The 27391-nt window shown below is 41.9% G+C and overlaps 1 protein-coding gene across 1 annotated transcript; it reads right to left on the reverse strand.

The window, feature by feature from the left end:
* On the reverse strand, positions 1–26131 carry hace1 (HECT domain and ankyrin repeat containing E3 ubiquitin protein ligase 1). The gene is made up of 24 exons (XM_041942865.1): positions 25891–26131; positions 24775–24829; positions 23424–23513; positions 20970–21074; positions 19526–19601; positions 19243–19374; positions 17451–17533; positions 17163–17259; positions 16978–17079; positions 16525–16631; positions 15239–15389; positions 14233–14537; positions 13106–13174; positions 12836–12923; positions 11083–11194; positions 8880–8977; positions 8653–8740; positions 8404–8553; positions 7383–7579; positions 6283–6414; positions 5061–5159; positions 4662–4732; positions 4465–4578; positions 1–3301 (listed from the first exon to the last, which is right to left on the reverse strand). Exons 1-24 carry the CDS (start codon positions 25979–25981, stop codon positions 3199–3201), a joined length of 2715 nt encoding a protein of 904 aa, XP_041798799.1. The 5' UTR covers positions 25982–26131; the 3' UTR covers positions 1–3198.
* Between the last annotated feature and the right edge of the window lie 1260 nt (positions 26132–27391).

Here is a 27391-nt window from a genome sequence, read left to right on the forward strand (position 1 = left end):
CAAAACAAGTTTTATTGGATAAAATATCTCAGCACAACATATATTTATGGTAAAACACACCATTTGATACTTATGACATTTACAGAAATATGTATAAAGGCTCTTGTTTTCAATACACATTGGCATCAGTTTACAAAAGCATTTCAGGCAAAGGATTCAAAACAATGCTGAAAGATAATATGAAATATCAAACCAATACGTTCTCTCCCTTTACAAATGGAAAGAGGGGAAACGTCAATATATGATCCCCATCTCTTTTAGAATAAAAACATATTTTAAGCATGCTGTGTAGGCAAAAATATATAAAAAACAAAGCAATAAGGATTCCAGCTTTTTGGCATGAACATAACCTGTATTGCTCCTTGTGAATGTCTCCTAAACAGGGAAAAAACAAAAAGGAAGCTAAAGAAGATTGCTATTCATTCATGAAGCACAATACAGATCACAGCAAAAAAACTGGCTTCAAAAATGACAAAGCATTTCACATAGTAAACTATACGAGGATGATGATGATGAGCATGATGTTTTCATGCTACAGGGATGGAGGGGCGTGTTCATGCAGCTATGCCGACAAAGGAAAACACTTCAGCCATACAGTCTGTCCAATACCTCTATAAATGTTGTTACACTGCAATTTCTCTTCTGCAAATACACATTCCATCACAGCTGGATAAGTCTCAAATAAATGGATAAACGGACAATGATGGACAAGAAGTCCAAATGAGATTGAAACTAATAAAGGCATCAATATTACTGCTTCTGTGGTCAAAAAGTGGGCATGACATTGTTATATCTGTGTGGATATGCACAGGAGCGTAGCCATGAATCCACATCCCGTTAACTGTTCATTTGCATTTTCTGTAACTGTATTAATATGAAAGTCTAAATGCTCTTTTCATCCCTCTTTACAGACACAGGACTGCAATTCTGGTGGAGAAATACTGAATCCTTTATGTTTTTGTTCATCTAACAGTAGTAATTCAAATATATTTAGACTAGAAAGAGTGGAACCAGCCTATAACAATCCTGTGTTATTTGTTTTAATTAGTCCCCAAATTTACCCTAAAACACAAAAAACAGGCTGCTCGACTTGACGTGATTAACTAGCAGCCAGTCTTGCACCCACTGAGTAACTGCAGGGGTGAAGGACTGGGGGACAAAGGGGACTACGTATACAGGACTCATGTGAGGAGGGCCCACAAAAACAATAAAATAATAACCATGGATGCGGGGAGGGGCCCACAGAGAACGCCTATGTACAAGGCCCAGAATTTTGTGCTACAAACCCTGAGTAACGGGTCCGGTCATTTTCCATCACCACATCTGGACCCATGAAAGAGAGACAGCTAATGCTGCCAATAACTCAGCAGCTGTTGAAATAACCTGATCAAAAACGTGTAATGGGAATCAGCAGTTAAAAAGCTAGGCTAACTAGCTTCAAAGCTAGGCTAACTAGTTTTGAGTCCTCCCAAATGTTAATTTGTTTTGTAAACGGACAGACAACTGAAGTCACACATGGCTAATATCGACTCGTTGTGAAAAAAGGAAAACGTCAAAAAAAGAGTAGCAGGTAAAGGTCGTGGTTATGACTCCTGGTGAGCAGGGGCACCATGCATGGTAGTCTCTGCCAGCAGTGTATGAATGTGTGTGTGAATGGGTGAACGCTGACTTGTGTTGCAAAGCGCTAGAAAAGCAGGATATCAATGTAGTACATTTGTAATTTGTATGGAAACACAAACAGTAAATGTGTGTTTCCACTTTAGGGCAGAGCAGCTCATACTGGAACAGTGTCTGATGCCTTCAGTCTGCTGTAGATAAGTAAACTGTATTATGCTCAAATTTTTAGCACTGATGACATTATTTTTTTCATCCCGGTTCAGGTTTTTTATATACACTATTTCTCATGGTCAGGGCCCCTTAGTTCCTATGATGGTAAATGTTAAGGCTACAATATACAGTATTATTTCACACAATAGCATTCTTCCACCTTTGTGCCAGCAGTTGGTGTTTGGGCCTTTCCTGTTTAAACATGCAAAAAGCCAACTCCATAAACAAATGGTTTTTCTCCACTTTGGTCTAGAAGAACTTGACCGAATTGCACAGGATCCTGACCTCAGCCCCATCCAACATCTTTGGGATGAACTGAAACATCGACTGTGAGCCAGGCCTATCAGCCAACATCGGTGTTGGACCACACAAATGCTCTCATGTCTATATGGGAGCAAATCCATGCAGCCAGGTTCAACATCTGGTGGACGACTGAAGGCAGAATAGTAGAGGATGTTGTAACAGCACATTGATGCCAATGGTTCTGGACAACTCTCACATATGACTGGAATGTAGGCGATTTGCTTACTTTTGGCCATAAGTACATTGTTTTTACAATATATTTCAAACAATGAAGAATCTGGTAAGTTTGGCTTATTTTGATTAATAAAAGAGATTTTGGTTTCTTCACAGTGCAATAAGGTATCAAAAAATCATGTACCCCATTGGCACTGGAATCTTATACGTCTGATGATACGCAGCCCTGACAGTCAGTGGTTTTGGTAGTTCAGAGTAGAGCTACTGGTCCAAAAGACAAGAACTGTTCAAATAAAGAGATGAACACAAGAAAAAAAAAAAGAAAAAACACATAAAAGTCTTAAAACTTAAACTGAGGTAAAAACAAATTGAAGATTTATTCTATTATACCAGTATGCTGATAGTTGGGCCTGATGTTGCCCCTTTAAAGTAATCTACACTTATATGGATATGATGCACTTTGATTAATTGCATGTTTGAAACTGATCGATTCCACACGGCTTCCATTCAGTCGATATCTGACATTCAGTAAGCTTGCATGAATATGTTTTATAGTGCTTATTAAGTAGAGAATTCTTGGTATAAATGCTGTGTTTTTTTAAATGAACGTGCACATGAAAATAGTCAAATTTTAAGATGTTGAATTATTATTTGCATAAACGACCAGCTTCAATCAAAAAAATAAAAGTCCTGGCACAGGTATGAGTGGCGATGCAGAGGATGTGGTCTCTGTACAGTCTGTTGTGCCTCTCCAGCAGCTCATTTACAAGAATCTGGATTTCCCTTTTATGTCCAGCAAAAGCAGTGCCTGACTACTAACAGAGTGTAAGTGGAGGAGGTTAGAGTGTTGCATGAGTCTGCAGACCTTCACAGCAGCAGGAACTGATATGATGTTTATGCCATGGTGTACCCGTAGCTTCCACAATGCAGTGCTACCAGCAGCCGGTCTCTCAGGACCTCCTGGCTTGGGTACTCTGGGAGTTTCAGCATGTTGATACTGTGGAGAGGAGTAAAAAGCAGGGGACATGGTCAACTCAGTGGAACCCTGTGGTCATGACGATCTGTCTAGCCAGTGGAGAAGTGCTCTCATACCTATCCAAAAGAAAGGCCCGCAGCAAAATAAATCACCTGTTGCACATACCAGCAGGCAGAGACCTCTCCCTGTGTTCAAATTAGTGCATGACAATGCCACTACCCGGTGCCAACAACACAGAAGAGACACACTGCCCTCTGGTGCCTCGAGTGATAGCTGTCAAATGTCCCTCAGTTAAGGCTAGAGTCTGGGTCTGTTTACTCATTCCTTAAAGAGAGGGGTCATTAGAGTGCTTAGTTTCGCCTGTTGACAAATTTTGGCAGTACTGTTGAGCATCTTTGCCAGCACAGCAGGATGTGCGGTGCTGAACTAGGGCTGACGGCCATTTAAGGTGAGTCTGAGACAATTCCAACTGTGAGCACTTTTGAGATTGAGTCCAGAATGAGTTCAAAGAAACAGGACAGTGCTCATTTAATATTCTTCATATTGTTGTCTTACTGTTGTTCATAGTCCGAGTCAACTGCGTCCTTTGGATTTAGATTTAGTTTGAAATGTGACAGTAACAGGAAACATAGTGCTGTAGTTTCATCAAACACTGTCAACCAGAATCAGCTGATTAACTAACAGGTTGAAAGGTTCATGCTCCTTCAAAAATACAAATTTCATGTATAATTGATTATTTGTGGGATTGCAAGTCACAACAAAACAAATATTTATGACAAACTATTCAATAACGCTTTATTTTACAGATCCCACAGTGTCTTATAATTTCTGATAAAAACTATAAAAACCAATTTGTAATTTTAAATTCATAGGAAGGTTTCTGACAATGTCAAGACATACAATTGAAACTATGCTGTACCTGCACTTGTCAATAAAGATGTAACATCTCTGTGAGTCTGCTACAAGAGGGGCAAGCGATGGTGGGCAGGAAAAGGCAAAATAAAAAAGCTCAGACTCAGCTGAGGGCAAAGATTGTAACAGGTAATACTGGCGGCCAAGACTGAGACACAAGTCTATGTAAGTCAAGGACAACAGAATAAACACCTCAAAAGAGACTCGAGACAAAGACCTGAATCACACACTGCAGGCTTGAATAGAACTACGTAAACAGAAAGAGTCGTTACCAGGTACTAGAGGTAGGCAGCAGGTTGGAGGTGTACGGCACTGCAGCAACGGTGAACTTCTGTAAACCGCTGCCACCCATTAGGAAGGCAAATCCACCATGAGGAACCCTGGAACTGATAGAGAAGGACACTTTACTGAAACGGACATTCGCACATTTCCTATATCAAGAACCACAGCAGAAATTAAGTAGACAAACCTTCCAGTGACAAACTGAAGCAGAAGAACCCGTTCCTCCTGGGTCAGGTTTTTCACCACCTCCCAGAACCACTGCAAAAAGTTGCAGATAGGTAAACCATGGCTGACAGGAAGAGACAGAGAATCAAACAACCCAGAAGGTGAGGTGCTTCTGTTTCTTCGTCCCTACTACTGAGTATTGTTGGAAAACATTGAGCTATTTATTCTCAATCAACCACCTTCTTCAACATCATCCTCATCAACTTTCTAATGAAATGAGACATGATGATTTAAGTTACAAAAACCTGTGCCTAAGGCTTGGACAACCTATCTAGTAAACATCAACATCACTAGACACATCGAGATGAATTGTTTCGTCTTAAAGGGTTCAGAGCATCAGGCTGGAAGAAGAAGAACCCACCTGGATGACTGGCTCCTGGGAGTCGTAGCCACTGGTGTACTCAGTGTTCCTGCACCAATCCCGCACATCGATCTCTGGCATCCCCGACAGCAGGAGCTCCTGCATGCACGCACACACGGCATGAAGAAAAACTACACGTGTTAAACAACTGGTTTATCAACCAATACTGTCCACCTCTGACACAATGAACACAATGCAGTGTGATTGCTAAGTTGGTTATCTGGACAGCCCGTTACCTGCGTTGATTCTTAGGAATGCACAGATCCAACTTCTTCCCCTTATGATTCTATAGCTCATCTCAGAGCATCTGCCAACACCAGTCTGATGCCAGCGCTCACTTGTTTCCTCACATTTCAAATCCTCTCTGTGTAGAAATAATTTGATTTTCTCTCTACTGACTTTAAAAAGAGTTCTTGTACTGCTGCTTGTGTTTAGACAGATTTACCATTTGAGACCCTGGGCTTAATTTGTCAAAGCATAATTTTATTTGGTATTTTTCATATTGTCAACAAACCCCATGAGCAGACCCAAGCCAACAATGACTTAGTCTGTCACTCAATATTTTCTGACTTCTCTACCCCGTCTGTGGCACCCAAGCCCATTGGTTGCTATTGAAGTTGTACATTTTTCACAAGAATAATGGAGCTCTATGTGCCATAGAGGAATGAGATATATGAAGCTTTGGCTATACACACATTATGAGTTAGTCAGACAGATTCAGTGTTGGTTTGGCTCTTCACATGGGAGTTGTTGAGAATCAGAAAAATATAGGATGTCGCCATCCTTACTATAAACTCTCCTAACATTCACTCTGCTGATAGCAGCTGATCAGAGTGACAGTGAAGCAGCTGTTGTGCTGTGAAAACACAAAACATGCTGTTCAGTTGACAGCTGCCCTGCAATGACAGCATGACCGAGGCATGTCCAACAAATCCAGGATGGGATAATCAACACGCTACACTATTGATCCTCGCAAGAGTGTGGAGATTTGCCGACACACACAGAAAGAAACCCTCTAATGGAGTTGGAGAAGAGGGAGGGGCTTCAAGGTGACCCCAGCCCCCCAGCCCTCCCACCTCACCCAAACATGGCTAATCAATCCCTGCATCAGAGCCGAGCAGGGAACAAGGAGAAAACCAACTATAAAAGACAAAGGATGAGGGGAGGAGGGGAGAGGAGGAAAAGTAGGGAAGGACAGGGAGGTCTGAGGAGGACGACTAACCAATTCGTATTCGTCGAAAAGCTGGATGAGCGAGGCAGGGATGAAGGTGTGGAATCCGTGCAGGAAGGCGTTTATCTGAGGCTGGATGGCTCGCGTCATCCTCAGCTCTGTCACCAGCTGGACATACTCAGCCTGAGAGAGGACACACACACATAGATCAAAGTCCTCCAGAAATACTGACGGACAAGAGAAAGAGACTGAGCTCATACATAGTTATTCTTTCTGCTCCTGTTGGACTGCTCCCTGCTTTACAAGACAGTGCCATCTGCAGGAACACTGCAGTACTGCACTCTCTAATGAGGACTCTTCCAGGCAGTAAGCTGGAGGAGAGAGATCAATTGCTCATAGGAGACCAACTATGTATGAATATACTGGAGGGAAGCTTAGGCCGGTCATTAACGCCACCTTCAGCCACACTGCTGCAGCATGACACCACAAAAATACTCAACTCAATGTCCAGTGTTCTCTTCAGACTTTAACAGATCAAATCAAAGTATTTTCTGGGATTAAACTTGAAAACAAAAATGGAGGAAAAGAGGACAGAGGTTATTGGTTCATTCAAGTTAGGGTTGGGTGATATGGCTTAAATGATGTCACAATATTGGTAATAATAATGACAATATTGTTTAGAAATGAAAGTTTGCATATACATACTATGATTGTTACATTGCAAGTCTCCACACTAGTATTTAATCCCTCCAACCATCTCACATAGAGCCACTGCAGGGTGGGGAGGAGGCTTCTGAAGCGGAGACATGCCAGAAAAAGTTTGAGAACCACTGCTGTAAGCTGTTTCCAATCTTGGCCGCCACACATTCAGATGCAAAACAACCAGATATGAATGTCTGTTGACAGGGCCTTGTACTTTAACTCTAACTCTAACTTTTAACTGCTTTCACAAACATGTAAATATCTGGTGCCTGGCTAGTTACGTATTTACATAAATGTTCTGCAAACTACTTCAAAACTTTTATAGAGAGAGAGAAATACATACAGAATATAAAGTGTTACCACCTCGCACTGAGCTTTGTCCTTTCACCAAACAAACACGTTGCATGATGGATGACATTATGCCTCTGACTGTGTTTGCGGTGACTGACCTTGTTGTCCTGGGTAACCAGGATGCTGGTACCTCCAGGTTTGAGTGGCACTTCCTCCATCGCCCCGAACACATCTGTCTCTACAGAGAAGGTGAGCTCCAGACCCAGATCACTGATGTCGTTGTCCAGAATCCACTGCAGGTTCTTAGCATACTCTGGATCGATGGACGACACGTCCTGATAGTTCACAGGGATACCTGGAAAACACAAACACAGACACATACTTCATTATATATTAATATATAATAAGGAAAGTCAAGAGCACTGTCCAGGATCCAGGACATTATACCTTACTGAAAGTGAAGGAAGTCAGATACATAATGCTCTAAAATGTCAGCCAAATTTGACATTTCATGTGCAGTAGAGCTTGACGTTTCTGTTTCCCCAACATTTTTCTTTATTTCAGGATGGAAAATCTTCCAAATTGAATGATCCATTTTTTTGCTGAGCAGTTGTTTAAAATAAAATAAATTGCTAGAGCATAATAATCATGGCAAATATCTAACAAAAAGGCAGCTTTTTCATAATGCTAATACTGCCGTGTGTAGCAACATACTTGACTAGAATAAGGTCAAAAGATCACAACAAACATGTCAGATTACCATCGAGTTTAAACAATGTGTGACCAATAAAAATGATCAATCTTATCGAACACTGAATGCTTTGAACCCAGACTGATTTTACTACATTTTCTCTCCCATGTCTTAGACAGACATGTTGTCAAACTGTGATGTTTTTTTTTTCCGAGCTAGGCCTCTCAGAGATGACAGCATTTGTTTTGTCAGTGGTTCTATACTTGTTTTTTTTTAAAACATTTTTCAGTTTGGTTTCGTTTTGTGTCTTTTCGGCTATTTTGCCTTTGACAGAAGAGACATGACAGAAAATAAGTGAAGACAAAGAGAGAAGGACAAACTAGCAATAAAGGCCCAACTTGAACCAGGAACTTTATGTCAGGAAGCAAATGTAAAGGGGCAAAACAGTAGTCTGAGCCTTATCTACACATATGTCTGCATGCTTTTACCCAGAATGTGTTTGTAGAAGGAGCGGGTGAAGTAGATATTGACCAGCTGCCGGTGGTACAGAGCTAGCCCCAGGATATGACCTGCGAACCGGAAGTAGTTCAGGTGGTCTGGGTTCACTGAGGAGTTGCTGTTGGGCTGAAACGTGGTACCTGTGGATCACACACACACATAAACACACATCTTCGTTCCACATGATGAAGTCATGCTTGTCACTTGAATGTTATCACAGAAAGCAAAACGTCACGTACCATCAGCTGACTGAGTGAACAGAGCATAGTCTGGGTTGATGATCTCATTGGACAGGATGTCAAACCACTCCCGAACCACACCCTGGCCCTGAAACACACAGAAGACACAAGTGACAACAAGTCACTGCTTTGAAATGAGACCATCAGCCGTCAGCCAAAACAGGCACACAGAAAAGGAGTTGTATCACTGAGAACTCATGCAGTGTCATGTGAATTTAGAAACCCACCATCCCCTCCTCGCCGTGGAAGCGAACAGCGATACCCTGTTTGAGTTTTTCGTTGGTGGACTTGGATACCATCTCACAGCTACTCCTGAATATGGAGTCTGTTAGTGTGTAGAAAAATAGAAGAACAAAAAGATGGGGGAGAGGGTTGTAAATGTGGTGGTGGGTTAGAGCCACATGTTTTCTGTTCTTTCATAGACAGAACAAACTCCATTTACAACCTGCCAATCTATAGTCACCTTGCTTATTGTCATACATCCACACCCAGAAGACCTTCACAATTTATCACTTTTTTTATCTCACAATTTTGCACAAAGCAGCATCTTTACTTTTGCAGTTCAATCCTACCACTCACAACTAACATCATTCATGGACCAGGAGCCAGGTCGGATGGTTCCATCCCAGGCCCCTCCAGTCTGCACGTCCAAGTGTGTTTGGGCAAGATGGCTGGTGTCAATGGTGTGTGTGTGTGTGTGTGTGTGTGTGTGTGTGTGTGTGTGTGTGTGTGTGCATAGAATCATCATGAGGGAATCTGGATAGAAAGTGCTGCATCCCTATCGCTGATAAGCAGGCAGGCACCTTGCACGCCGGGGCGAATGCTGGCTTCTGTTGTAAAGCACTTTGAGTCATCGGTAGACGAGAAAAGCACTACATAAATGCAGTGCATTTACATACTGCTAAAGAACGAAAGGATGTTTAGTTCTTAAATGGAACATTCGCCACTTTTTATGTGGCTGTCCAATCTGTGTGGATTGTAAATGTGGTCAATTGATGCAATAAATTTGTCAGTGTGTGCCGTATCGACCAGTAAACAGACTTCTCCGGCTGCACAGTCTGTTGTTCTTCTGGCTCCAGCTCCTGTCACTTGACATGTACACTGATGTAGTGGGGTGGAAGAGAGAGCTACAGGCTCTTTCAGCTTGGAGGTCTAGTCTCCACCTCTGGGTAGCCAGGGCGGCGTGCTCATACTCAAAAACAAAACTTCCGAGTTCTCCTCACTTGTATTCCAAGCTGCTGAAGAAACGCAGCACAGGCAGGCAGAGAAATGTGACAGAAATGTCCCCACAACAACTGGAAGCCTGGAATGTGTGTTTGCATTTTACGTGGGCTGGTAATGGAACAAGCTCGAGGACCTTTAACTTACTGATTACATTTGTGCGTGGAATTTGATGTTTTTTCTAATAAATAATGGAGCAGCCCATGTTCCAGACTGCAGCAGTGCATGTATGCCCAGCACAGAATTTAAAAAATCTAAAATCTTGTGTAGAGATGGGCTACTGTCTACATCAAAGATATTAAACACATTCAAACATCTACTGTATGTGGCGCTGTTTTATTAAATAAATGTATCTATAAAGAGGTGTATGTTTTACATGTAAATATTGGCAAACATTTGTTTGACTAACTTCCATAACACAGAATGGAACACAGAATTAAAAAATACAGTAACTTATACTCTACACAAACACATACGAAATAGGTCAATTTAAGGTTTGGCAGGAACATTTTACGAGATGCAGATCTCTTTCTCTACACAATTGCAAAATGAAAATTTGGAAGCCTGTGTTGTGAACACATAGCATCTTTCCACTTTCCAACATACAGCCAATCATAACGTGCCTCATCGTCTGTAAATGCAGGAACCCGGGCAGATCTGGCAGGCTAAGCAAACTTGGAAGCTGTAAGTTTTGCCATGTTTTATGTTTTACTGTTTGTTTTGTAGGTTGCCCTGTTGAACTAACCAGGACTTTATCTGAACCACAGGTGTCAACCTAATCAACCAGGACTGAGATATGGAGGATTAAAACTCTAGGTGACTCACTGACCACTGTGTTGGCACGGCACAGGTGCCAACATCGCACCGTAGCCTGCATGCAAGTGTGCATTCCTGGGAGACAGCTGTACAAAATGTGAATGTACTATGAAATGTCTGACAGTATTATAGCCTTCAAACTCATGGTTTGATTACTCGAAGCAGCCTTTCTTGGTTGCTTTTTTAATTCATTTTGTAAAGCAGTGCCTGAAGTATTGTAAGCGTAATTCTGGTGCCTGTTTAGCTTTAGTGTCTTCCTAAAATGAGACCAAATGTTCACAGTATACCAACAACTGGCCCATTCTCTGTGCATTTGCCAGTAAGCCAGGCAACACTACACTGGAGTGGACTTTGGCATGATCCTCTCTTCACACACGAACAGTGTGTCTGTACCTCTGTGGATGAGCAGGATGTCGTTCTCGTTGACTGGACGATGAACCATGTCTGAGTCTGGCTGGCCGGCCAGCAGATGCTCATAGAACCACTCACAGCGATCCTTGAAGGGCTGAGGGGAAAAACAAGACATCAAGACATCGCACACTGCACAGCACTTTCCTAAACTAATTACCGCTTCGCTGTGCTTTTAACTTGCAGACTGTGGATTTTTCAGTCTGAACCGACAGCTCTGAAAGCTTTCTGTGCTAAAATACTTGCCTGTAATACAGAGATGAGGCTGGGGTCTATTTGCATAATATATGCCTTTGTTCTCGACGCGATGGAGGTAGAGTGAAGGATAAGCGTGGAAGAGAAAGAAACGCTTTTCCCCTTGGGGCTGCGGGGCGTACCGAGTGAGGAATCAGGAGATGAAATCAAATTCACAGGTTAAAGTCTGTAATTAAAATAAGGGCCTACTCCCAGGCGAGCCATAATCCATGGGTAACGAGGCTCGAACGCCGCAGCTCAAATATGAATACTGAAGAGTGAGTGAACAGCACACAACTTGGAGCAGCACTTAAAATTTATGAAGCCGTATAAATGGAACTTAAGACAAGTGTTATCGCCATGGTTGTAACACTGCTAAATGATCCTGAAGTGAAGACGGGGGACTTTCAAAGTCACTTTTCAAAGTCCCTGAAGACACAAACATAAAGACACAGAGGTAGTTTTCAAAGTGGAAAATGAAGAATAAGGTACATACTAGATAATACTTTTGGAGCCACAGCGAAGTTTGTTTACAAGAGAGAGAAAACAAGCAGCGTAGGGTTGATGGGAGAAATGTTATGGATTTGGTTCAGTTTGGGAGCTTAACCTCGAATCCATAAAAGTTTGGACGCTATGTAAAACATAAATAAAAACAGAATGCAGTCACTTACAAACAAACTGTGTTTTATAAACTCTGATGACGATATATATCGCAAGTCTTGTTCTTCACATGAACACATAAAAGAAACATTTTTAATAAAAACACCTTGAACTTTGATTTCTTTTGTAAAAACAGTAGCTATGATGTGCACAGCAGGGCACATTTTCCAGCTGAAAAAGAGATGCATACTGCAACTCTTGCTCACTCTCGTCATTGATTAATCTGTCTAGATTTATTGAATACATGTTTGGCCTTGTTTTGTCTGAGCAACAGCCCAAAACTCAAAGTTTATAATGATATAAGCAAATTCTCACACTGAAGAAGTTGGAACAAGACAATCAATCTCTGGTTCCAGCTGCTTCCTGAATGACTTCAAGCATTAACTGATTAGGAAAATATTTGCCTGTTACTTTTCTACTGAATGACTAATTAATTCATAGAGAATGTATCAATCCTTTCAGAGCAAAGCATGGTGGGTTATAATGTTGAAAAGATTAGTCACTTAATCAATTCAAGAAGGAGTAAAAGGATGAATGTGAATGAATGATGAATGTGGGAGCAGAATAAAGATATTTTGGTACTGCATATACTGCATGTCTACACTAAATCTAATGTATATTGGCATGTGTAGCAACAGGCCATTCCAACGATACGAAGAAAACATTAAAATCAACATGATGAAAGCTTGACAGGAGCTGTGCACTTTCTAACGAATTACAGTTGTAACTTCTTGCTCAATAAGGAACAGACCATATTTTCTGATGGACTGAATTTAGCTTCCAAACTTGTGCTTCCTAATCAAGTCCCGCAAGGCATCTCATAAAATAATTCATTGTGTCTTACCTGGCCCTTAATAATATGCATAAAGCGTGACATCAACTCTGGACACTCCAGGAGGAAGTGGAAGTGGTTAAAGATGATCTTTGGATTCCTGAAAAAGGGGGGGTGGGGGGCAGAGAGATGAAGAAAGAGATAAACAAGACAGGGGGAAGTGAGAGCACAAAGAGACCAGCGTGGAAATAAATTAAGAGGAAAGAAGTTGGTAGATCAATACTCAGTCCCTTGGTGCTGTGTGAGGAGTTTGAAGTGTGGCACAGGGCCACATTGACTTACCTGGTTACAAAACACTTGAGCACCTCGTCATGCTTGCAGACAAACTCAATGAAGCGAGGGGACGTCATTCTGGGTGAGGAAGGAGAGGGAGGTTAAGAGTGAGGAAGGTGGAGTGAGAAAGGAAAAGAGATGAGTAATTTTAAACCACTACAGTGGAAATGATCAGACATCACGGATGTGGAATGCTGATGAAAAGGGCAAGAGCAACAAAAACAGAAAGCTCGCTCACTTCAGCAGGCATGTCCATAACAGGCCTCCATCTGCTGTTATTTAGGCATCTTTAATGATCTAATTGCATATGATTATGGGCCTGGAGAAGGGTTAAGACAAAGATAGATGCATGTGGGAGCAAACAGGAGGTAGGTTAGGGAGGGCTGGTCACAGTGGGAGCTATCTCAACTTCTTGGAAGTATTGAGAGAGAGAAATAGTGATATTATGTGGTAGTAATTAGTAGTAGTTTGCCATGAATGCAGATCTATTGAGATATACTGTATGCAGTTGAGGACTACAATGTATTTTTCCTTGTCCACAAGGATACACCAAGATCAGCACAGCAGAGATTACAGAGTGACAAGTCCCACAAGGGGAACTGAGGCTGTCTACAGAGGACACGAGTTTCAGTCGTCCATCTCGCGGGTGTTACGCTTCTATTTACGCCAGCACAGCTGTTTACACCTGCTGCAACTTTATCTGTCCTTTTAGGCTTCAAGTCGATTTTGTTCCATTCATTGCACATAACTACAGTGATTGCATTTTAAGCTGCGTGCACTGCCAACATGCAGCTTAGACAAGCGCAGTACTGCAGCCGGACATATCTGGTGTGACAGGACTGAAGCAGCTGCTCATTTCACTAGACGGCCAGGGTAGACAAGACTGTGAGCCTACAGAGGGACACTGATGTAACACTATACAAACAACAGTGGGCAGGCTTCATACGAAGTCATGTATTAGTACAGCAGTAGTAGTGTGGTAGTAGTACCAGTGTCACTTTGGTACTGTAAGAGCTCTATTTGGATGCTACTTATTGCTCTCCAGGTTAGGTTTTGCCTCTTTGTGTATTGATGAGAACACAGTATGACATGTGTCACACTGTATGACAGCTGACAGATGAAGGCTGAGCACAGACCCTTGTGGCATCTGACAGGAGCAGCACATATAGAAGGCTTGAATCACAGCGCTGAGACGATTGGCTGTCATGGATATAACGTCCTCCCCATCGGCGTACACCTCAGTTTCCATGACGACCTGAGGGTCCAGCAAAGAGGGGAGCTTTGGCATAGAGCCGGAGTGGTCGGCCTCCCGCTGTTTGAGAAACAGAGAGGCTATCTCGCTGCTGGACGAGGAGGAGGATGGGTTCTTCCTGTTCCTGTCCAGCTCTGTGGAGATGAGCACCAGCCACTCATCGAGCGAGTGCCACAGCAGCTCCAGAGGCTACAGAGAGACAGAGGGAGTGAGAGGCACAGGGTCAAAGACAAAGCAAATGGCATGATTCATGACAGGAGTGACTTTGACCTTCCGGGTGGCTGCACATTTTACAATGCTTCATTTACGGTTTTAGGACCTTTTTCATTTTATCTGGGATTGCAAATCTAATTTCATAGAAAAAAGCTCCAAAGAATGACCTCTCTGAGTACAAGTCAAAAAAGAACTGACCCTGCTTCAGGTCATTTTAAGGAACATTATCAGGATTGTCAAGGACCTGAAGATACCCTGTCAGTCACACCAGCACAGAAGTGTGCAGTTAATCCAAACTACAAAAATACATGCTTGGCCTCTTGTGCTATCTAGCAACAGAGAATTGTGTGATATTTGACCACATTTTCATTCTCTGGTTGTTTCTGATAACACAATCCCAACCCCAAAAGCAAGACACTATTTGGGGTTGGCTGATATTGAAATATACAGAAATGCTTACTGATTCACACTTTTCTCATGAATTAAGTTTTAAGCATCAATAAAGCATTAAATCATGATTTAAAAAATGCAACTGATGATCAGTTTTGACTTATTTTGAATTGGCATTTTAATTTAACATTTTTGCAAATAACACAAGACATACACAATTTCCATCCCAGCGGCCTCCTTACAACATCTACAGATCTCAATATACTGTACATACACCTCCTACTAACCTTAAAGACCTGGCTGCGAGGCGTCTTGTTGCCATTGTAGCCCATGTCATTGCCGTTGTTGGGTGATGAAGGCCCCAGGCGGAACACATGGCAGAAAATGCGAACAATTCTCAGCAGGCTCTTCATCTGAGCCTCGTAACTGCTCGACAGGCTGAGGAGGGACAGAGGGAAAAGGAGGGACTGGAACACATCTTAGCACTACTTAACAACCAAGTTTTGAAATCAAACACACTCAGATAAGACAGCTGCAATGGAGGGAGGCATGATATTGAAATATTTGCTGTTTGTTTCCATGTGTCTGCAGTCAATGGACAGGAGCACTGATTGCTCAGATTCAACTGAATCAAACAAGGAACACTGATTTTGTCTGAACATCTTTAAACATCTTTGGTCCTCTGTCTCCTCTCAGGCATAATCTTTCCTGTGAAATGCTGACTGTCACACTATTGTGACACATGAAGATAACTTCTGAGAAATACGTAAAGTGGGGAAACTGCTCTCTTCAGTCCATCAGTCATCATGGAAATTAATAGAAATGCAAAGTCACACATTAACTAACTCCACGTAACTAAGAATACTAGTTAAGTGTCACATTTAAAAAGATTTTCTAAATAATTACATGATTTGATTTTTTTTTTTTTACTTTTCAGAACTTGACTTTTAAAGTGAATCTGAAACTGTATCGCAAATTACTAAATGGCCATACTTCCTTTAAATTTGGTTATTGCGATGAAGCAGGATACAGTAGAACTTTTTAGTCCCAAAAAGAGGCAGTTTTAATTATAACTTGGGGTATTGAGGTCCCGCCCATGCACATGCCCAACCCAATCATCAGCAGGACTCAACTGCCAGTCATGATGGAACACCACCTCTGTATAGCATCAAATGTCTAATTAAAACCACACTTAGCAGAAAAATGAGCACTTAAACATGCAGCAGTGTGATAAGAACTACCTGAATAGAAAACACCTTTGGAAAAAACATTTGATTTTTTTAGTTTGGCCTATGTCCGATCCTCTAACATGGAGGGGGCAGGGTCTATGACCTATACTGCAGTCAGCCACCAGGGGGCGATAAATATACTGCATGTTGTCAGCATGTTGGTTCTCTTTATATACAGTCTCACTCTCTCACCAGGTAAGAGACCTATAAAACTATGAATAAGTCTGATTAAAACTAGAACAGTGTATTTTTTACTTACAATAATGACTGTACACAAGATCAAGAAACAAATAACAAATAGGAAAAACAGAGCAAATATGTAAATGAAATCTGTACATTTATACCTGAGAAGCTTGTGTCCATTGGTGGTAGCCACTTCAGCAAGACTGGTCAAGATCCTCTGGTAATGACTGTCACTCTGCTGAGAGACATGCTCCAGAACCTGCCTGAGCTACACACACACGCACATGCGCGCGCACACACACACACACACACACACAAACACAGACACACACACACACACACACACACACACACACACACACACACACACACACACACACACACACACACACACAGAACCTTAACCATAACCAATTCATGCCTAATCCTAACCTCAATACACAACTTAATCAGGACCTTACAAAAAGTGTTTTTTCCTCATTAGAGCCAGGCTTTGGTCCCCATGAGGACATCTGGTCCCAACAAGGTTGGTTTTTATACCAGAGAAGGTCCCTAAGAGGCAACTAAAACATATCACATCAACAGAAATGTATATAGAGACAAACTGGTCATACCATGTTCTCTTTAATATCATCATTCTGTGTCATCTGGATGAGGGTCAGGAACAGTCTGTTGTGATGCTGGATAAGGATCTCACAGGTTTCCCCATATCCACCCTGAAAACACAGGAGGGACTGTAACCACAGGAGCTCAATAGAAACCAAGCAGCACAAGGCTTAGAGTGAAAAGTTTAAACCACCTGCACACAGAGATCCAGTGGAGTGATTCCATTCTTGTCAGCGAGGTATTTGGCACCTCGAGAGAGCAGGATCTGTGCTGTGTCTCTTTGGCCATGGCTAGAGAATCACACAAGACAGTTTTCAGTATAACTGGAGTAATGGACTGTAATACCAATACTGGCACTTGGCTATGTACAGCTATCCATGAGCATGTAAGAATATGACAATCCCTGTGTTATTACAGGGGTATTTTTGTTTTGTGAAATGTGAATTAATATCTATTACAATGACATGTCTGATGACATCACCTGCAGGCAAAGTAAAGAGGCGTGGCTCCAGAGACATTTGGCCGGTTAATGTCAGCTCCACTGTCCAGAAGACACAACACCGTCTGAGCAGAAATAACATACGCTCAAAACACATGCAGAGAAATATTAAACTGAAAACTAGACACCTAGAAAAAATGTAAGAAAATGATTACGTCAAGATTTACCGATTTTAGTATCTACATTCTCATTATGTAATGGCAAAGTATCAACAGGATAAAAAAGTTGTTATATTAGGGAATCCCCCTAAAAGAATAATTCTGGTTTATTATTCATATTTCCGGAGGCCAAGCTCAGACAGTAGCTCCATCTGCTAGCTGTGAGCACAGCTCAAGCAGGCCTACCCTCTGCTGTGATTGGCTAATGCCACGGCCACAGTAGGTAACCCAACTAAAGGCTGCATCACTGCAATGCTGTCACACATATGGATCTAATGGGTCTAACAGTAGCCACATGCAGGGCCTCTGCAGGTGCAGTGAAGTGACAAGGATGCGTTGGCTAAGCAGAGTCCAAGCAGAGGCGCTGGACTTCTCCTGTGTCTGTGTAAAAGAGGAAGTCTATTAATAATGGCAACTGTCTGACTGTTGTGGGTAAGAATGAACAGAGAAAGAAATCCATTGAGATGTGAAAACGAGAAGAACAATCAATGTTGTGTCAGAAGTTCATCCTTCCTGTCAAAAGGTTGTGCTTCTTGCTTTGAAATGAGTTAATGGTGTAACATGTAACCTAAGGTGTATGAAAGCAGAGGAGGGACTGACTCTCTTCAGTCACATTGATGTAATGCTGATGATGACTGAAGAAAGGGAATATGGCTGACTGGTGCTGACCTTTAAATACTTTTTCCAGCCTAAACAAAAACTGACACTTCAGTTTCCACGACAGATACAATGTTTTTAAAAACTCTTCATGCCACTTCTCTCTAAACATTCTTTTAGCTGTACTTCAACCATGTTCCTAATCTTTCCCATTAGACTGATCTACTCCCACAATGTGTCACCACATACAGTACTTGCAGTGGCACTGGTAACTGGGCCAGGTGGCCTGGGTCAATCAGTCTGCCGAGCTGATGCAAAGCAAAACATGGTCAACTCGACTTGTAGTGGTGAGTTTGTAGCAAAGTACACCTATTTCAGCATATTTTTATATTTGCCAACTTGGATTTTCATTTGGCTTTGCTTTCTGGAGAAGCTATTCCTGAATACACATATCTGTCATATCTGACAGAAGTCGCAGGTTCAAATCCTGGTAGCACCTGTCTTTACAACACTGTCTTGAACGATTTTACTATCTTTAGTGCTATAAATAGTAGCCAGCCAGTCACAATCATTGCTAAAGCTTTAGCCAGGAACAACCAGCCAGTGTGCCGGAGTAGTCACACTTAGTGGCGATGGGTGATGCAGAGTTCCCCCTGAAATATGGATCAAAGAGAACGTACAAAGAACTGTGAGGGAACAAAAAAGTAGTTTAAAAAAGATTTCTAAAATAAATTTCCCACAGTGTTTTACTGAGGCTCTGTAGCTTACCAACAAGTGTTCACACTGCAGGTAAAACCACCCAACAGGTACCTTCAAACCACAGGCCATACAGTCCTAAAAGACTAACAAGCAGCCATGCTGCTCCTAACACCCACCTGGACTTCAGTGGCTTGAACCAAGCCAAAGGCCAACATCTGTTGCCAACTTTGAGTCCCATGCTCGAAGTAGCAGGGCTAAAAATACATACAGTGTATCATTTTTCAATAACTGAATAAAGAAGTATTTTCAAACTTGCTCACAGTTTTGTGTCCGTTCTGACAGGCTACATGTAGAGCTGTCTGCCCCATGGCATCCTCCACATCCACATTGGACACATGCTGGACCAGATCATGGAGGAGCTCCGTCCGCCCGTTCACTGCCAACCAGTGGATCTGCAGGAGAGGTTGGCATTACAGTCACTATCCTGACCACAGGTGTTAATTAACCACCAGTCACACAGAGAGCAGAACAATCATTTCATTACAGTGATTTTAAGACATTCATATACAATAACCACACCATGAGAGGATAGACATCACTCACTGCAGTCAGTCCCTCATTGTTGCAGATGTTCACATCAGCATTATATTCCAATAGTCTGCCCATACACTTCTTCTGTCTGAGGGAACACGGACACAAGAAAGTGTTTAGACAGTATCATTTCACACTTTCTCTCTCACACACACACTCTGTTTCATGCCATTTCACACTTCTAACAGCCATGAGTATCTTGAAGGTTCATTGACTACAAGTGACTACAGGCAAGTAACATCTGCAGGTCTAATAAGTGCCATCAGAGTAATGGATCCATCCAGTTGTATTCTCACTACAACAACAGTTTGATAAGCTACATTTGGTCCCTGAGATAACTGTCAGTGTATGACTTCAGTGGAGAGGAGTGAGCTCAATTCTCATAAGTTGTCTATTTTTTCTACTTTGGTGTGTAGCTTCTTAACCTACAATCCACTTAACCAAAGCAACCAGTCACACAGGAGGAGAATTTCTACATGAACTGGCACGACAGAATCTGCACTAAAAAAGAGAAAAGCGTCCGCGTGAATGATGAAGCTCGCGTGTTATCTGAAACTTTCCACAAAGATGCATGAAAAATGATGAGCAAGAAATAGGACAGACATAATAGTATGTCTTAGGACATAATAGTGTCTAAACAAGCTAAGCAACCGCTGACGGTCCTGTCTGACAGCATCCTGGAGTCAGCTGACAGTAGAAATACAGTTATGGATGGTTAGAATGTCATGTTGTATCTGACAAGGTTTCTGTTAGCCCAGTCCCTGGGCCAGTTTGCTGATATTTATTTGCATCTGGCCAGACACTGGAAGTCTTCAAGACTGCAGATTAAAGAGGATTCTGCAGCAGCTAATGTCCACACATTAATAGCACACTGTCTGGAGGGCGTCTGCATATCACTGGAATACTTCAGGACTCAAATCTTTTGACCCACTAATCCACTGGCAGCATTTCCAGAGGAGAGTTTAAGGTATCCTGTGGTGTTTCTTTCACCTCTTGTGGTGCTATTGAGCAGTTTTTTTATGACTGGGTCCCCATTTTGTTTGTCATGTGCAAACACACAAAGACGTGCACGTGTGACACGAGCCACTTTCCTGCCAATGGTTCACACCACTTCACTTAACAACAGGTGGAGGTGGTGCACCAAGAAACGCAGCAAAGAAGTAGACTGCAAGATGGTAAACACAGATGAAAATAATGCAGAATTCAACAACACTTGATAATACTTGACACTTAGAAATGATTTATAAGGAAGGAAATGCATTCAATACTTTGCTGGACCAGAGAATGAAGACAGAAAGAAATGAGAAGAATCAGCAAATAACTCGAAATGTCCAGTATTTAGACATCCCGGGATGTCCCAAAAGTGAACTTACTGGACCAAATGCCACAAGACCTTGAATTAAAAGTGACCCCACCAACATGCAAACAGAGACTGAATGCAGTTTAAGACCCCTACCCGTTCCTAGCAGCGAGGTGCAGAGGGGTACAGCCTGAGATGTCCTGGTAGTTCGGGTTGGCTCCTCTCTTCAGCAGCAGGACCAGACACTCCACTGACCCACAGCTGTGTAGAGAGCATCTTAGTGTCAGAGCAGCTGGCAAGACAACTGTCCTACATGCACACAAACTCACATCTGCTCAACACCAGACACCAGACCAAAGCAAGTGTGTAATGACATTAAAAGACACACGCGACACAGAAAGAACTCATAACAGTTCCTGGTTTAATTAAAAAAAAAAATCCAGTCAATAACATATGGTCTGACTGACCGATGGTCTGTTGCTTCAGAAGGAAACATTAAACTTAAGTTTAAGTTGAGTTGGGTTGTGGTTTTGAAATGAAATGATGCGTTTAAAGTAGCCTGGGAGGGAGCTCATGGTTTATTCGAGAATTAGTCTGCTCTTTAAATGACATGGCTGAACATTTCAACTATACCATCTGATTTAAATTCTGTTGTTCCACTGAAGGTTAAAAAGAGGTTGACTAACAGCATCTCTTCATAGTTAAACAACAGCAGTGCTGTCAAGCAGCTGAAAGTAAATGGAGGAAAACAGTTCACAGTTCACTGTAATATATACAAAGAAGCCATGACTGTCTATAGCAAAGCGATACATCTGGCAAAACAGGATTACTTTTCCTAGATTAATACAGAGCATGCTGGGAACTCTAGAAAATTATTCTCCACTATTGACCAGCTACTAAACACTGCTTCCACCCGTCCACAGTCCTCTGCATCAAACTGTGAAGAACTTGCATCGTTCTTCAGTAACAACATAGCCTAAATTATAGCCAGCATTGCTGCTGATGTGATCACAGATGACCTCAACAAACCCTGTAAAACAGATGAAACCATGTGAAAATTAACTGTCTTATATTAACTGAGCTCTGCGAGACTGTCACTGAGTCTAACTCGTCCACCTCATGTGTTGAACATACAGCATTTTTAAAGCAAGTCTTTGACAGTGTTTCAAGTCATGCTGATATCATTGGAGAGGATGATGTATGTTTCCATAGTTATGCATCTGGTGTTACACTAGACTCAGATCTAAGCTTCAATTCCCACATCAACACAGTAATGGAAATGCCCTTTTTCCACCTTAGAAACATAGCTGATGAACAACCATTTATACATGACAAGCATGCTGAAAAACCGATCATGCCTTTATTTCAAGTGGACTCAGTAACACTATTTACTGGTCTTCCAAAAAAAATAAAAAAATAAATAAAAAAACACTGACAGACTTCAGCTCTTTCAAAACTCTGCAGCTCAGCAATTAACCAGAACCAAGAGGAGAGAGCACATTTTACTGCTCTGCACTGGCTTCCTGTAACATTTAGAATTGATTTTAAAGTCCTCCTCCTTGTATATGAAGCCCTTAATGGACTTGAACCAAGCTACACTGTTACATCACTTATTTATTATTTGCCTTGAAATACACTGCGATCACCTGCTGCTGGTTTACTGCAGGTTTCCAACAGCCTAAAGAAAACCAGGGAGGCAGCCTTTGTCCATTACGCACCAAAGCTCTGGAACACTCTAGATATCAGGGAAGACAGCTCACTGAATACTTTTAAAAGAAAGCAAAAACTTCCTTTTAGCCTTTAACTGGCAATGACTTTCTAGTTACAGGCCTCAAACTTCTGTGCTTTGCCTTGCACGTATGTACTGCTGCAACTCTTTTAAATTATCCTATTTTATTTGATTTTATGCATTCTATGTACTCTATTTTAAACTTTATTTTATTACTACAATTAAGTGTTTTTTCCCATCTCAAATTATGCTATGACTTCATTCTAATGTTAGCTTATTTTTACTACTATTATTAAATGGGTTTTATTCTCCATCTGATTTTACATCAAATTTCTATCCCTGTTTTATGCTCATTCTATGTATGTCATTCCTTTTTTGTAAAACACATTGAGCTGCATTTCTTGCATGAACGGTGCTATGCAAATGAAGTAAAGCTGCCATTCATCTCTTCTTGAATATCAACATCCTGTCAAGACGCAAAATGAGAAAGGCTGTACGCAAAACTGCCAGTTGTCCATCACAAATAAGGCCCTCACCCTCTGCATCGTTTGTGGCTGATAATATTTGGGAATTTTAAAAAAATAATAATGATGCATACATGTGTTTTTTTGGAGCATGACATTTTACTATTGAAAAATCAACTGCATATGTTTCTGGAAATGTAATGGAGACATTGTTTATATATTACCTCAGACCCAGGCTGGATTATTTTTTTACTGCAGTTTCTTGTAACTTTCCAGCCAACATGCATTAAGCCATTATTGGCCAGTCTGTCAGCATGCACTTAGTACAAGGCTAACCCTCACACAGACATGTGCAGCCGCTATGCTGGACAGGAGGGACGGTCCAGGCAGAATTCAGAAAGGAGAAGAATATCTTACTTGGCAGCGATGTGCAGTAAACTTCTCTTCACCCGTCCAAAGGCGTAGTTTACATCAAACTTGGAATTGAGCAGCAACTCTGACACTGACCTTTGAGAGACAGGATACAACAAACAGATCATTTCTCACAACACAAACTTCACTATACCTCTGCAGGTCAATTATACGTAGTTACAGAATACATTTCCACTCTTGGCCTGAGGATACTTAGCTGTGATCATCCTCAAATAATCATTTTAGCGGAGTGTTTCTCTGCTCCTAAATTCCAATAAAACTGAGACAGTGGTCACTGGCTCTGTTCGACAGAGACACCAGTTTGACCAAATAACAGCAACCCTTGAAAACTGTGTAATTCTGCAAAGTTTAACAGTCAAATATCTTGGTGTAACGTTTGATCCTACCTGCTCCTTCTATGAGCACATTAAAGAAACTACTAAGATCGCCTTTTGAAATTTGGTCTTTTCTGTCCATGGCTGACCCAGAGGCCTTAATTCGCACCACTGTTTCATCCAGACTTGATAAGTGTAATGTTTTGCTGTCTGATATGCTACGTGCTAGCATGAAAAGGCTTCACATGGTTCAGAACTCTGCAGCTAGACTCAGAAAATTTCACCAAAGTGCACCAATTTCAGCTTCCCTTCATTGGCTCCTTATCCACGGGTGCTTCTGATGACCATCAAACCTTACATCCCACCCCGTGCTTTATGTTCTCAGAATACAGGGCTCCTGAAGCAAAGTTAAAAAGAAGTCCGCTGGATGCAGGTCCCTCTCCTACTCAACCCTTACCTCTGGAATTACTTCCTGGTTGAGCAGAAACTCATCTTTTCACCTTAGCTTTTGATTGGTGCTCATCCTTTGATACCTCAGGCCTTGTCCCTGTTGGCATTATCCTTACGGTGGGCCAGTCTCAGTCTCAATTAATCTATTAACTTCAGTCTGACATCCCCCAGGAGATTAAGCCTCTCCTCTTCGCTGCCTTGTCTGCATGCCATGATGTCCTTCCCTCCCTCTGTGTGTTTGTCTGCCTCTCCTGTCTCTAATTGCTGTGCTGCCTCATCTGTGTTTGTGTGGCCTGTCCTCTTTCCAGATCTTCATGGATGACAGGAGGTCAGCTCAGGTTCTACCTGTCAGGTGACACTTTATCTTTTCATTACAAAAATCTGTTTATATTTTGATGTTTGGCTTTTGTTTTATGTGTGTGGCATCTATTGCATGTCTGTCCTGGGAGATGGGTCCTTCCTATGTTGCTTGTAGGTAAACATGCCACGATACATGCATTCTTCTTCAAACACTGAGATCACAGTGTGCCAACTATACACTACAATGCTGTACAGTCTGGTTTGATGCTTACCTGTGCTGGTCAGCCATTACCATTGGCATAAGTGTGTACACTGCAGTCTCATTGTCTGTGGAGGGAGAGATAGACGATGAATAACATGACAAATATTACACCTCCAAACAAACAGTTATTAAGCAGGAAATAAGAGGAAAAACTGGGTTTTTACTGTATTACATTCATGTTTCCGAGAGTGGGACAGTGCCTGTCCATGTACGTCTCACATGGACTACAACAGATACACAAAGTAGGCCTTTTTCACAGAAGACATTTTGACATTTGATGGCAGAAAAAAAGGGTAAATAATGAAATGAATAATGGCTCAATTCCATGTATCTGCTTCAATTTCAGGGTCTTAGCAGGGTTCATGAAGGCTCACTATCACACTGGGTACTTCTTAAGTCTCTTAAATGGCACCATGTTTCCCTCACTTGCATGTTTTCCTGGTGTCATAGCCTCTCCCAATGAGGATGTGTGGAGTGAGACAAGAAAATCATCAGAGCAGAAACGAGGAAATCTGATTTTATACAAATGAGAAGTTCTTTCCTCTGAAGCATCACAGCTGTAGACACTGGAGATGAATCGTCAGCACACAGTTATCAGTGCCTGAGGAGCAGTGTTTTCTCTCTGTGCTCTGTTATCTGCTCAACAAACATCACATGAATAACCTGCAGTCTGGTCTTTTGTGTCCTGCTCAGAGGCACAGGAACCACTTCTACAGGAAGAATGCCTTTATATTGGTTACTCTTTATTTGCCTCTGTATTTACTGATATTCTGTTGATGAATTCATTATTTAATAACCCAATTTGACTATAGTGTCTTATGAACATTGGAAATCATCGAGCCTCACATGTGACTGAATGGAAATGACAATAAATGATGTAAAAACAGTTTCTTGCTGACTGACACACTGTCCTGCTCTCTCTGACTTTGTATCCCTAATAAATCTTAAATTGGGAAATAACAGATCACAGAATAACCTAGCTTAGGAAGATACAGAACAGTAACAGTGACAGAGGCCAGGCAGGGTGCTATGACACCTCACCATGACTCTATGCACGTGACCACCATTGTTTACGGTGGCCGCTCGCGCTGTTTTAGCAACAGCCTTTAACATCCTGTGTCGGTACCTTCCGGTAGTTCGACGGTCCTGGCCCGGCGGAGGGAACGGGTCAGCCGGTTGAGCTGTACGTTGAGCTGCTCCATCGCCCGTTCCATCATAGGTGACCAGTCCAGCGGGATAAGCCTCGCCCGTGGGGTTTATTTGTTCCTAATGGGGACGTGTTGTTCCTGGGCGTCGTCCATAGGCGCTGGCAGTTTCTCCGACAGACCCACTGAATTACAGTACATTCATTTTTTCCGACCACACTGTTCCTCTCATGCAAAAAAATGTTGTTACTGCCCAGCCTCTGGTACTTCCTGTTGTGATGACATTTAACGCTATGCAATGTGGGTAATGTAGTTTTACACGCCATTGACCATCGCCAGTGTTGTTCTTCTTTTGGTTTGGATTGGCGGCTGGCATCCTACCAGTAGGCGCATTGCCGCCACCTACTGGACTGGAATTGGAACAGGAGGCTAGCAGTAAAGTTAAAAAAAAGAAAAAAAGAAAAGAAAAAGAAATGGGAGGGGGTAACCCCCTCCAAACCCAATCTAGATCCTCTCAACTAAACCAGCTTTCCTCAAATATCTTCGTACATGTTTATTAATATCGTCTGATCTTTGTAACAGATTCCCTAGTGTGAATCCTACTATCCTACTTTCTCTTTCTCCAGGTCTGCTTTCAACACTCTCCTCTCTCTTTCATACTCTTTACATTCCATTAACACGCGTTCCACTGTCTCCTGCTTATTACAGCTTCTACAGTTACCTGTAAGGTGTTTACCAACTATTCTTAATGTGCTGTTCAGCCCTGTATGTCCCTGCCTGAGGCGGGTGAGGGCCTCCTCCATCGCCAGTGTTTGAGGATGGCTTCACCTTCGTTCAACTCGATACAAACAGTATTCAGGTGCACGCATAAATAGTGTGCACCTGAATACTGTTTCGCTTGTTTTCGCTTGTTTTCGCTTGTTGTAATCATTCCTCCTGTTCATGATGGGTCTGTGATGCGAAGTATAATTCATCGGAGAGAGTTAATTTTGTAGAATACTGGATTGTGTGTCTTTGTGTGCTTTTCATTGAAGACCGCATCTTTTGCATTCAGATGTAAACACATAAAGATACGATCTAGTTTATAGCACATTGATAGTTAACGCACCGTAACTCCTGATTCTGAGTCAAACCTGTCGGCCCTCCTGTTTCACCTGGGATTCCCCTGTGTCTTACTCCTCTTTCCTGCTCTCCTCACATTCAAACAATTTCACGTAAATTATTTAAAAGTATTTTAAATAAGAAAGAAAAACGAACGCAAGAGGGATGTGCAAGTATCTTATCAAATGGGGGGGGGCTTATGTTGGCCATGCTTCTTTATAAAATATGGCACACAGATTTTAGTGCATCAGACGGACACTGGGTGTGAGCCAGCGTGACAAATCTGCCATGAACAAAATGAGAGGTGCAGAAACCTTCACCTCTCATTTTTAGTCTTGCTGTTGTAACAAGTGGGATCAATAAAGTATTTTCTTAAGTGAT

Source organism: Chelmon rostratus, chromosome 8 (assembly GCF_017976325.1).
Source record: "Chelmon rostratus isolate fCheRos1 chromosome 8, fCheRos1.pri, whole genome shotgun sequence".
Taxonomy (NCBI): domain Eukaryota; kingdom Metazoa; phylum Chordata; class Actinopteri; order Chaetodontiformes; family Chaetodontidae; genus Chelmon; species Chelmon rostratus.